Source organism: Arachis stenosperma, chromosome 6, assembly GCF_014773155.1.
Source record: "Arachis stenosperma cultivar V10309 chromosome 6, arast.V10309.gnm1.PFL2, whole genome shotgun sequence".
Lineage (NCBI taxonomy): Eukaryota > Viridiplantae > Streptophyta > Magnoliopsida > Fabales > Fabaceae > Arachis > Arachis stenosperma.
The window spans coordinates 115,852,336-115,864,185 of record NC_080382.1 but is presented as its reverse complement, the minus strand read 5'-3'; the positions used below and the strand labels follow the sequence as shown (position 1 = coordinate 115,864,185).

The window sequence follows — 11,850 nt, the reverse complement described above, 5'->3', positions numbered from 1 at the left end:
TTTACCGAAAAAAAAAAAAAGACTTTTCTAAACAAGAAAGCGTAAAAGAAGAGTTCGCTTTTGTAAGTACAAAAACTCAAAAAGAGTGCTAAAAAAAAATAAAATAAAGTTTCGTTGTTCTTCTTCTCAAGGTTTTGGGTAAGTTATATTTGTATCTCTAACGTTTAAATCGTTTTATTTGTATCTCTAACGTTTATAAAGGTGATTCAATATTATTTTATCATCAATTACACATTGACGGCAAGATAACATTGAATCACTTTTATAAACGTTAGAGAAATAAATAGGACGATTTAAACGTTAGCAATACAAATCGAACTTATCTCAAAGGTTTGGGACAAAAATAATACTTTAATTAAGAAAAAAAGAAAGAAGAAAAACTCGGTTCAAGATTGATAGCTTAAATTAATGACAAATTAGTTGCCTCTTAAAATGGCTTTTTAAACAATATGCTATTATTTCTAAAATTTATTATTAAAATATCACCTTTTTTCAAAATATTTGTATACTTATTATATTTAAAATTATTCAAATTTTTTAGCAGTAATTAAGAAATATAAAATTAAAAAATTAAAATAAAATAAGATAACTTTAAACTATTTTAAACTGATTTTTTATTATCACTTAAATAATTTTAATATTTAAATATGTTTAATTTCTCACTTTACTTCGCTAGATGAGTATATATGTTGTTTCTTTTCATGTTAAAGATGAGGCTAACCAACATAAAGTGGCAGATCCATTCAAAAAAAAAAAAAAAATGGAAGAAAGGTTCGAATCCTAAGAGATGATGATGACAAAAGGTAAGATAGGGAACAAAGTTATTGGCAACCTGCAAGGGAATCATAACTTCCATGGATCTTTTTTTTTTTTTTTTTTACCTTTTTCCTTAAAATTTTTGAGTGTCTTCATCGCTACTATCACTCTAATAACTAGGTGGAAGAGGGTTTTAAGCTTCACCATAGCACTTCATATTTATCATCTGAAGATGATGATTCCGTCAAGGATCTTCATTAATGATAAAATGACTGGTAATGATAGGGTGATCAAAGTAGATGTAGAATTCATTTAAGTATAATGTCTTGTACTCTAAGTAACCCAGCCCGTTGAAAAGTTTTTCCAATTCTGTCTTATTCACAAAATCCACATCTATAGAAGGAAATTCATACACTTTTTTTTTTCATCTAAGTAGCATAGCAATCCATTGGCCTCTCTCAAATTTGCCACCATATGATGAAAGACGAGATAACAAATACAAATTATTTGTAGCATTTTTAAATACTTCAATTAAACATATTCCAAAATAAATAACAACAAAATGGATGATTTTGAAAGAAAAGATACAAGATCTTTTCAAATTGGACTAATTAACTGAAATTTCAACATTAATAAACAAATGCTCATTCAAAATGGTTTCCATGAATTTTTAGCCATAATTAACCCTACAAATATTGTTCGAGATCCACTGCATCATTTAAATGTATACGAAGAATAAGCATATTACGTTATGCATTGAAGATCACCATCATTTTGAACTTCAAACTCTAATCAAAACGTTTTAATTGGAACTCACTATACCAAAACAGGGAAAGAAAGAGGGAAAGTAAAACTCACTTGCAGAGATGTCTCAACAGGGAATTGATTCTCTCCATTATTTTTTCTTTTAATTGAGAGCGTAAAGTATAATTTTTAATTTTTGAATATTTTCTTCTTCATCATATTTTTTTTAGCCCATTTATAAAATATGGTTAGGGACTATATGTTTTATTTCTCGGATAAATAACGAGGAACTAAAATTAACAAGTATTCAAGATAAATTCAATAAAAGTCATATTTTGTAGTGCAAAATAGAAACATCATTTATATCATACATAATTACACCTGATCGTTGAAATTAATATGATTTATGTTTTTAAGAGTGTAAGTGATACTTGATGAATATTTCTTATATATATATATCATGTTTACTCAATGGAGAAAAGAGAAAGAAAAGTAAAATCATTGTCCAAATTAAAGTTCAATATCTGTTAGTAACGAAAAATATTAGAGGTTAATATCCATAGTAAAAAAAATGGAATCAACAGTTAACTATTGTTGAATACAAAATAAAATAAAAAATTACTTACACCTAATATTTTGAATTGTAATATATTAGTTGGAATGCCATCCATCCCTGACATTTAACTTAAAAAAGTCTTGGATCTCATTGGGAAGAACAAGTTCGACAAATTTACAATTTTCTTCCACGAATTATACTAAAAAAAAAAAATCATATTTCAATTTGAATACTGAATTCATGAACCAACCACAGGTATAGCCGGAGTAGTTGAACCACGATCAAAGCCACCGCCACCGTCCTCCTTCTTCTTCTTCTTCTTCTTCTTGTTCTTCATCATTTTCCACTTAGCATCAATTTTACTCTTAATTGGAACCACTGCACCGGAATCTGGCACCACCATTTGATGATCCAAAGTACTAGCACCACCATTGACAAGAATTCTTGTGATCCCAACGTAGCGAAGCGCCTTGGCCACCTGCAAAGCAGTGATACCCTTCTTACTCCTGGCTTCAACATCAGCACCTTTCTTCACCAAAACCTCTGCCACATCAGCATTTCCACATTCAACAGCACAGTGCAAAGCAGTGTACCTACACAGAATATAATTATTACATGTGAATATGATAAAAAATCAAATATAAATATCTCTTTCTCTTCTACATGTTATTGTTAGTTTAAGAAAAAGAGAGACACCGTAATAGATAGAATATATATCATATATCCTATATGTGTAGTCTTAAGAAAAATTATACTTTGATACATAATTACATGAATTAATCAATTAGGTAATATATTGCATACCAATTTATAAATATCAGATACCAATTCATATCAGAACGTTATATGTAAATTTTTCATATAAAATATTTTACATATGACTATCACATACTGTATTTCATGTATGGTTTGATGCAAATTAAATATCACTTCTCAATGAATTTTTCATGTATTTGTGCATGATATTAGCATACCCTTCTTCATCCTCTGCATTCAAATCAATCCCTTTCTCCAAAAGCACGTGCACTGCGTCGATCCTCCCTTTGAAACAAGCCCTGTGCAACGGAGTCCACCCATTCTGGTCCCTACCATTGACAAACGCACCCTTCTCAAGCAACTTTTGTATTGATCTCACTTCTCCTTTCCTTGCAGCAATGCACAAATCGTCGCCGAGCCTCAGCGCATCGAAGATTCTAGAGTGTCCTTTCTCTGCTGCAACATCATATGCAGCTTTTGATGAATCATTTCTAACATACTTGTTCACACCGTTTCGTAGCAAGAGTTCGACCATGTTATGATCCCCGGTGGATGCTGCTATGTGTAAGACGGTGTCGCCTTTGCCGGCGTTGCGAATGTCGGTTCTGGCACCGTTTGCTAGTAAGAGCTTAACGCATTCTATTTTATTTTCTTCAACCGCAAGGTGTAACGCTGTGTTGCCATCTTTTGTGAGCGAGTCCACTCTTGCACCTAAACGATACATTAAATACAATAATTTGAAGAGAATTACTATCATACCTTATATATAAAAGGTGGAAGTCGACTTCACGTGAAGTTGATATCTCGGATAAAAATTTAGTTAAATTAGTTAAATCATCTAATAATTCTCAGGTATCAACTTTATGTGAAGTCGACTACACCTGAATTTCCACCTGTATATAATCACCGTATCCTTATGTAGAGTAGTAAGGGAGCTACTAGAAAATTGTTATGTGTTTAAATAAATTTCTAATTTTATTAAAAAAGGTTATCATAATTTTAGAAAGAAAATACTAGGAAACTAAAAATGTATTTGATTTGTATCTGCTTTTTATTTTTAATATTTTTTTATCAGAATTAAAAAAAAAACTGAAAATGGAAGAAAAAGTACAAGGACTTTCATAATTTAGAATTGAACATTAATTAGCAATAAACATAAAAAACTAAAAACAATTAAAACATCTAAAATTTAAATAAAAAAAATTGAAAGTCATACGACTTAAAGCCAATTTAAAGCGTATAATTTTAGATTTAGAATTTAAAATTTATAATGTAAATTTGGAATTTATGAGGTAAGATTTATAATTTAGAATTTAATATTTAAAATATATGGTGATCCGGTGAAAGCAGTCTGACCACAGTGGCAGTTGGCTGACAATGATGATAAAATTATGGTGCTGAACAAAAAAAAAGAGTAAAATTATAAAAGAGTGTAATTTTAAAAAATATAGACGAAAGAATTTTTTATTTGTATGTCAGCTAAAATTGACTAATTGATTGTTACTTTTCTAACACTACTTAAGATGAAAATAAAAAACAATTTTTTTACTATTTACTCTTTTTTATTATAAAATTTTAATGGAGCATATTAACAAATTAGAAAATAAAAACGCAATTATCCTGATATTTTAGCGAGTTAAGTCATAAAGTGATTTTAGATATTGACAATTTGCAATAATTTAATTTCTGAAATTTTAATTATATTATTTTTATTTCTCAAATTTTAAAAAATAATATACCAAATTAGTTCAGTGTTAAATCACATTTAAAGAAAGGAAAAGTTGGGACTAACTTGATATATTTTGTGAAGAAGAATATTAGAGAATTATCAAAATTTATTATTTTTAGTCATTAATATTTAAAAATATGGGATAAAATATGTTATTAGATTACATAAATTAGACAAATTAGAATAAAAAATTGAGTTAATAATTAAGTGATGACAAAAAATATTGTGATAGTTTATAAAATTTTTCTTTTGTTAAATATAAAAACTAAAATATTGTAATTAAAATCTCGAAGATAAAATTGATACAAACTACGATAGAAAGATATTTTGGGCTTAACTCTTATGTTTAGTATTAGGGGTGTTTATGAGTATTGGGTATCCAATTACTAGTTTAAATACGAATCGAATCAATTAAATTATTGATTTTAAAATCAATAGATAATTGAATATAATTCGAACTGAACCAATGACACATTCTATTAATTGATTTGAGTAATAGTTTTAAAGGTATGAGACTCAAACTAATCTATAAACCTTTATTAATTAAATTAAAAAATATATAAATTTAAAAAAAATATATATAACTTTTACTGATTATTAATCTAACTCTAAATTTATTACAGCCTCCCAAACCCCACTCACACCCTAAACCCTTTGATTTTCTCCATTCATCATTTTATTATTTGTTTTGCAGCTTTAAAATTTGAAAAAACTAACCTTTTCAGCTTAAAATTTTTTTTTTAATTTTTTTTTATAAATTTTTGTTTTATCAGATATTCAATTACTCAAACTAAATCAATGTGTTCTTAATCGATTTGGTTTGGTTAGAATAAAAAAAAAAAACACATAAATCCAAATCAATTATAATTCAATTAGTTCCGTTCTTACCTTGGACAAACACGACGGTGAACACACGTATTTAGCAGTTTAAACTTTAAAATAAGAAATTTAAACATTATCTGTGAAACACGATCTTCACCTTTGAGTAACAAGAGCCTCAAAACTTCGCAGTGTCCTTGTTTAGCAGCGACGTGGATGGGTCCAAATGTCGAAGTTTCTTGTCTTTCTATGTTGGCCTTGTGAGCTAATAGAAGCTCAGCTATTAAGGCTGCACCTGAAGATGCTGCAGCCTCTAGTGGCGTTGATCCAGAACCGTTTCGCGCCTCTAAGTTAGCCTCAAATTCTAGTAGCAACTGAACAACATCCGCTCTCTTCCGCGAAATCGCCAAATGGAGCAACGTTTCGCCGTTCGAGTCGATCGAATCAACCGCTTTCCACGAGGGATCGCTCCGTTCTAGAACTTCTCTTGTGTCATCCATGGAACCATGATCATCTCCAATGAGCTTAACCAGAATTGTGGATCCAAGAAACACGATCTTGATGCCGGTATCCACGAAGACTTGCTTCTTTTTCGCCGAGAACCACTCGCTTGGGACACAATCAACCATGGAGGAAGGTTCATTGATGGCTGCGCCAGGGACCACACAACTGTGGAGGAGGAAAGTGTCTTTGGAGCGAGGGAAAGAGTCCGGCAGCGTCGATCCTTGTGGGAGATTGTAGGATATTTCCACGGTGAGTGTAGTTAATGGAGATATGATTCCTGAATGTGGCTTCACTGTGTAGCGACATTTTATTTGTGGTTGGAGGTTGAAAGCCACTGGCATGGTGTGCATGACGTTGCATAGGGTGACATGGCCATGGCACTTTTGATTTGGTTCAATTCTTATTGAGATTGTGTTTGATGGGTCTAATTTTATGAGCCTGTCCATGGTTCTGTTTTAAGGAACCGAAGAAGAAGATTTGATGGTTGTGTGCTTCAATTTTAAGGTGAGAAAGGCAATGGATGGTTATATGGGCCGGCTCTTCTAAGATTGTGGGATGTAGAAAACAATGGTGACTTGTTCTATCTATTCGGTCGGTGTTTGAACTTGATAACTAAGTGAAAACAGAGTTGTATAAAATAAAGCGGGGGTTTGTCGCCTATTTTTGTGTTGTTCTTTTGCACATCACGATCACTGTGAAGGGCCAATGTTGTTGTCAAATTGCTTTTGTTTAAAGGGTTTTGTTATGTTTAATATAATGTATGAGATATAATGACGATCTACACTTTATTTTATTGGATGCAAGTAGATCTCATTTAAATGAATTGTCTTATTTATAATAGTTACTTACTTAGTATATAGCTGCAAGTTGACATACTATTCCACACTTTTTCTTTACAAGATATATTATATTTCTTAATTTTAAAGAATCATGACAGTCGGTGATGCATTTTTCTTTCTTCTTTCCTTATTTTCTATATGTTTATGGGAAAGTCACACTGAGAATTAGATTATATATATCTTTATATATGATTTTGGGAAATCAGTTCAAGGTGGCCTGGTTTGCCATTTGGAAAAACAGCACAAATTTTTATACGAAGTCCTAGTGGCCAAGGAAGAGATTTGGGGGTACATTGGTTTGACTGGCCAACCATAGTGACATCTTTTAAATAATTTAGTACTGTAATGTTGCTTTCTACTTGTAGCAATAGTTGATTATGTCTATTTTATATGACGGACTCATGGACAAAGCAAGTAGCCTAAGGTTAAACTATATGATCACCCGTTGTAGATATTTGGAATTTTGCAAAACCACACCATCGTTGATTGATATGGGACCAGAGCGTCATTATCTATACTCGAGACATATCAATTCTATAGTCGTTGGCTTAGTTCCTTTTGCGTTTTGTTGTGCCAAATAAAGTTGGCCAGTTCTAGAGTGTGTTGGATAAAAGCACATAATATTGAAATTATTGAATAGTTGCTTAAATACATACATATTTTTTAAAAAATGTGAAAATTAATTTATATGTAAGTATTTTAGTTGGTTAATTTTTAGCTAGATACTTGATGATTTTAGTAAGTTGATTAGTGCCAACTGCCAAGCCCATCTATATTTATATCTTTCATTTGCACGTAATTAAAAAAAAAATATATGTAACCAAGACATAAAAGAAGGAAAAAATAATTTATCTAATATTTAATTAGTGCTAATAGCTATGCCGAAGGTATAAAAAAGAGACCTGGAAGATTTGCTTGAAAAGATATTTTTATGTTATTTTTTTAAATATTTTTTTTATGTGTTGAATTAGAAAATATAAGATTGATGTATTATTGTTGTCTTCGTTATTTTTTCGTCCTTTAATATTTAGGGAAAAAATCAAAATCGTCTTCGATCTTTTTTTTGTTATTAAAATCATTCTTGACATTACAAAACGTTATAAAATCATTTTCTACTTCAATTATATTTTTTTTACCAAATTATCCTTAACTATTAATAATAATAATAATAATAATAATAATAATAATAATAATAATAATAAAAACAAAATCCCATCCCACCACACTCCCCAGCATCTCTTCGTCTCTTCCTCCCACCCCACCCCCAAAATGTTGCTAAGACGGGAGGAGATGAAAACAAGTTCTTAAAATGTTGAAAAGCTGCTTCACATTCTTCTGTCCATACAAATTTCAGATCTTTTCTCATTAATTTAAATAATGGTTTGGCTTTTACTACTGAAGCTCCCAGAAACCTTGACAATGTGGCCAACCGACCTATAAGCCTTTGAATCTCTTTGAGATTCCGAGGACTCAACATGTCTAAAATGGCCTAGCATTTCTCTGGATTAACTTCTATACATCTTTAAGTTATCATAAACACCAAGAAATTATCTCTCCAGACTCCAAATGCACGCTTTGTTAGATTCAACCTCATCCGGTGAAGTCAGAGGCAGTCAAAAACTTCCTGCAAGTCGGCAATCAAATCGGAGTCATCCTTAGTCTTTATCAACATGTCGTCAATACAGACTTCCGTATTCCTCTATATCTGCCGCTTCAAGACTTTAGCCATCAACCTTTGATAAGTTGCTCTGGAATTTTTCAGACTAAAAGACATTTTAGAGTAGCAATAAATCCCCTCAAGGGTGATAAAAGTTGTCTTATCTTCATTAGCTTTATGCATCGCAATCTGATTATAACCACTATAGGCATCTAGAAAACTTAATATCTAACATTCCGAGGATGAATCAATCATGTTGTCAATGTTAGATAGGAAAAAATAGTCTTTTAGGTAAGTTTTGTTTAAATTTGTGTAATCTACAGACATTCGCTATTTTTCATTAGACTTTTCCACCATGACCACATTGGACAACCATGTTAAGTAAGTTAATTCTCGGATAAACCCAGTATCCATTAACCCTGGACTTGCTTCTTAACCTCGGCAGCTCGGTCAGGCGATATCTTCCAACGTCACTGTGTGACCGGCTTAAACTTGGGGTTAATAGCCAGATGATAGGACATGAATGTTGGATCAATCCCAGGCATGTCAAAAGGTTCCCAAGAAAATAATTCTATGTTAGCTTTTAAGAAATTTTGAAGCTCCGACTTCAAGGGGAAGGATAGTTCCTTATTAATTAGGGTGTACTTTTCTAACACGTCGCCAATCTGGAATTTCTCCAAATTTTCATTGTGCTCTGGCCTCGACTTCTCCTGAATTCGGGAATCTAGATCAAGGAGGAATAATCCTGTAATTCCTTAACCTTATCTTGGAGCGTCAGGTTGGCCTTGTTGTATTTGACGGAAGATACCTGATCTCCTCGAATAATTGCAATCTAACCTTTTGAGGTTAGGAACTTCATGACTAAAAAATGTGTTGAGAGGAATGCACACAAATCATTTATTGTTTTTCTTCCCAAGATCACATTGTAAGCTATGGAATCTTGGATGATAATAAACTCGACCTGAACTACTCTCATATTGACACCATCTTCTACTATCAAGAGGAGGTCAACAGCTCTACCAGGCTTGATATAATGATCCTCGAGCCCAACAACTCTAGGAAGATGGGGCTTCAAATGTTGATCCTTTAAACTCAGAGCGTCAAATGCATTTCTGAAGAGCAGGTTTGAGTCTACGCCTGTATCAATCAAAATCCTTTTCACGATTCCATTATCTAACTTGGCAGTAATCACCAGGGACTCATCATCTTCGGATGTGACAACCTGAAAATCTTCTACTATAAATTGTACTACTAGAATGCTAGTTACCTTGAGAACTTTCAAAGTTATGGCTTTGACATTCCTCTTTACTGCATTGTTGGATTTGGGCAATTCATTCCTTTCTACAACTACGTTGACCACAACCTGAGCAGTATCTTCTGGGTTTTTCGACGGTCTTCTATTTCTGGGATTTCTGATTTCCCGATCTTCATCATCATTATGCCGTCGGGGCTGCCATACATGCTGAACAAATTAGGGGAGCTTACCATCCTGGATTGCTTGTTCCAAATCATCTTTTAAGTTAATACAATTCTCAGTTTTGTGACCATAGAATTTATGGTAGTCACAAATTCATATTTGTTTAATGAGGTCCTAGACCGAATCTGCCTTGTCTTTGGGAGGATGTCCCTATGAGAGACTTATTGGTACACTTCAGCAAGTGAGGTAACCATAGGTGTGTATGTGAAGAACTTCCCGACCTGTGAAGTTGGTGGCTTTGCAGATGAGGTTTGACCTGTGCTACCGACCTTGTTAGGTGACGGTGTCGTATTTTTCCTTTTTATTGAAACACCTTGGATACATCCTCATTATCGCGCATATACTCTAGTGCGATATGGTGAATTTCATCAATGGATTTCACCTCCTTAAAAGTTAGATGTCTTCAGAAGTCCCCTTCCAACAAGCCAGCAATCAATCATAAGGATGCGACTTCATGGGTCTGCATGTTTACTTCTAGTAGTGCTTTATTGAAGTAGTCTAGATAGTCTCAGATGCTTTCACCCACCCTTTATTCTACTCCAAACAAGGAAATCGGGTGCTTAACCTGGGTCCTCCTTGTGGTGACATGGACTAAGAATTTAATGTTGACATCAATGAAGAAATTGAGCCGGAAGGGAGCGTATTAAACCACGCCATCGTCGGTCCCAACAAGATTATCGAAAAGGTTTTACATTAGATCGCATTCCCTATTCCTTCCAGATTCATTCTTTCCTCAAAAACATCAATATGCTTTTGGGGATCTGTCTTCCCATCATACTTTAAGTTGTTATTTTTTTAGAATACCTCCATCGCTTCAAGGTCCAGTATATGATTAAGAGCATGTGATTAAGAACAGTGAATAAGTCTGGAATAGAAAGTAGTGCAGGTAATAGAAACTGACACCCCAATGGCATTTTTGCAAAAATTTCATCCTTCTCAGAGTTGCCAAAGGATACATTGGTCTCGATGATGTATTCTTCATCTGACTCAAAGTTTTTCTCCATATGTTTGCTTGGTATAGCGTAATGCAAAAAAAATGCTGCTATTGATGGATCCAAGGCTGTGGAAGTAGAAGGGCCAACTCAATTGTCACCAATCTCGTCGAACTCAACATATAATGCTATGGAAGTAGAAGGGTCAACTCTATTGCCACCAATCTCATCGAACTCAACATACGACTCCATGATGTATAGAGTTAAGATTCTTCCATGAACTTCAGAAGAAGCTTCCTGAGTACTGCCAGCTACAGTTTGCATTCCAGTCAGATGCTGGGAGATCATATTGACATGTTGGGTCAAGATCTTGTTCTGAGCCAATATGACATTCAGAGTATCAACATCAAGAACTCCTGTCTTCTGAGAGGTCCCACAGTTTACAGGATATCTTTTAGAAGTGTACATGAATTGGTTGTTTGCAACCATCTCAATGAGTTCTCTTGCTTCTGCAGGTGTTTACTTTAAGTGGAATGATCCACCTGCAGTGCTGTCCAATAAAATTTTGAACATCTCAGACAGACCATCATAGAACACGCCAATGATAGACCACTCTGAGAGCATATCAGGAAGACATCTCCTGATCAGTTGCTTGTATCTTTCTCAAGTTTCATAGAGGTATTCACCTTCTCTTTGTCTGAAGGTTTGAACTTCCACTCTAATCTTGCTCATCCTTTGAGGGGGAAAGAATTTAGCCAGAAAAGCATTAACCAGCTTTTTCCAAGAGTCTAAGCTCTCTTTTGGTTGGGAATCCAACCATATCTTAGCTTTGTCTCTTACAGCAAAGGGAAAGAGCATAAGCTTGTAGACTTCAGGATTAACTCCATTAGTCTTTATAGTATCACAGATCTGCAAGAATTAAGCTAAAAACTGATGTGGATCTTCTAGTGAAAATCCATGAAACTTGCAGTTCTATTGCAAAAGAGAGACTAACTGAGGCTTAAGGTCAAAATTGTTAGCTCCAATGTCAGGTACAGAGGTACTTCTGCCATAAAAGTCAGAGGTAGGCATGGTGAAGTCA

General features: G+C 33.3%; 1 protein-coding gene across 1 annotated transcript; it reads right to left on the bottom strand.

Moving 5' to 3' along the window:
- Nucleotides 1–2,140: 2,140 nt before the first annotated feature.
- LOC130935869 (protein VAPYRIN-like) lies at nucleotides 2,141–6,511 on the bottom strand. Its single transcript, XM_057865775.1, has 3 exons — nucleotides 5,521–6,511; nucleotides 3,031–3,523; nucleotides 2,141–2,649 (listed from the first exon to the last, which is right to left on the bottom strand). The coding sequence occupies exons 1-3, from the start codon at nucleotides 6,308–6,310 to the stop codon at nucleotides 2,295–2,297; spliced, it is 1,638 nt and encodes a 545-aa protein (XP_057721758.1). The 5' UTR covers nucleotides 6,311–6,511; the 3' UTR covers nucleotides 2,141–2,294.
- Nucleotides 6,512–11,850: the final 5,339 nt, after the last annotated feature.

Bases quoted from the DNA above. Each gene is read 5' to 3' on its own strand.
- LOC130935869 (XM_057865775.1), bottom strand. From the start codon at position 6,310: ATGGACAGGCTCATAAAATTAGACCCATCAAACACAATCTCAATAAGA. The intron at 3,524-5,520 runs GTGAAGATCGTG...TGTATCGTTTAG, and splicing joins GAGGCTCTTGTTACTCAAAG to GTGCAAGAGTGGACTCGCTC. The intron at 2,650-3,030 runs GTATGCTAATAT...TATTCTGTGTAG, and splicing joins AATGCAGAGGATGAAGAAGG to GTACACTGCTTTGCACTGTG.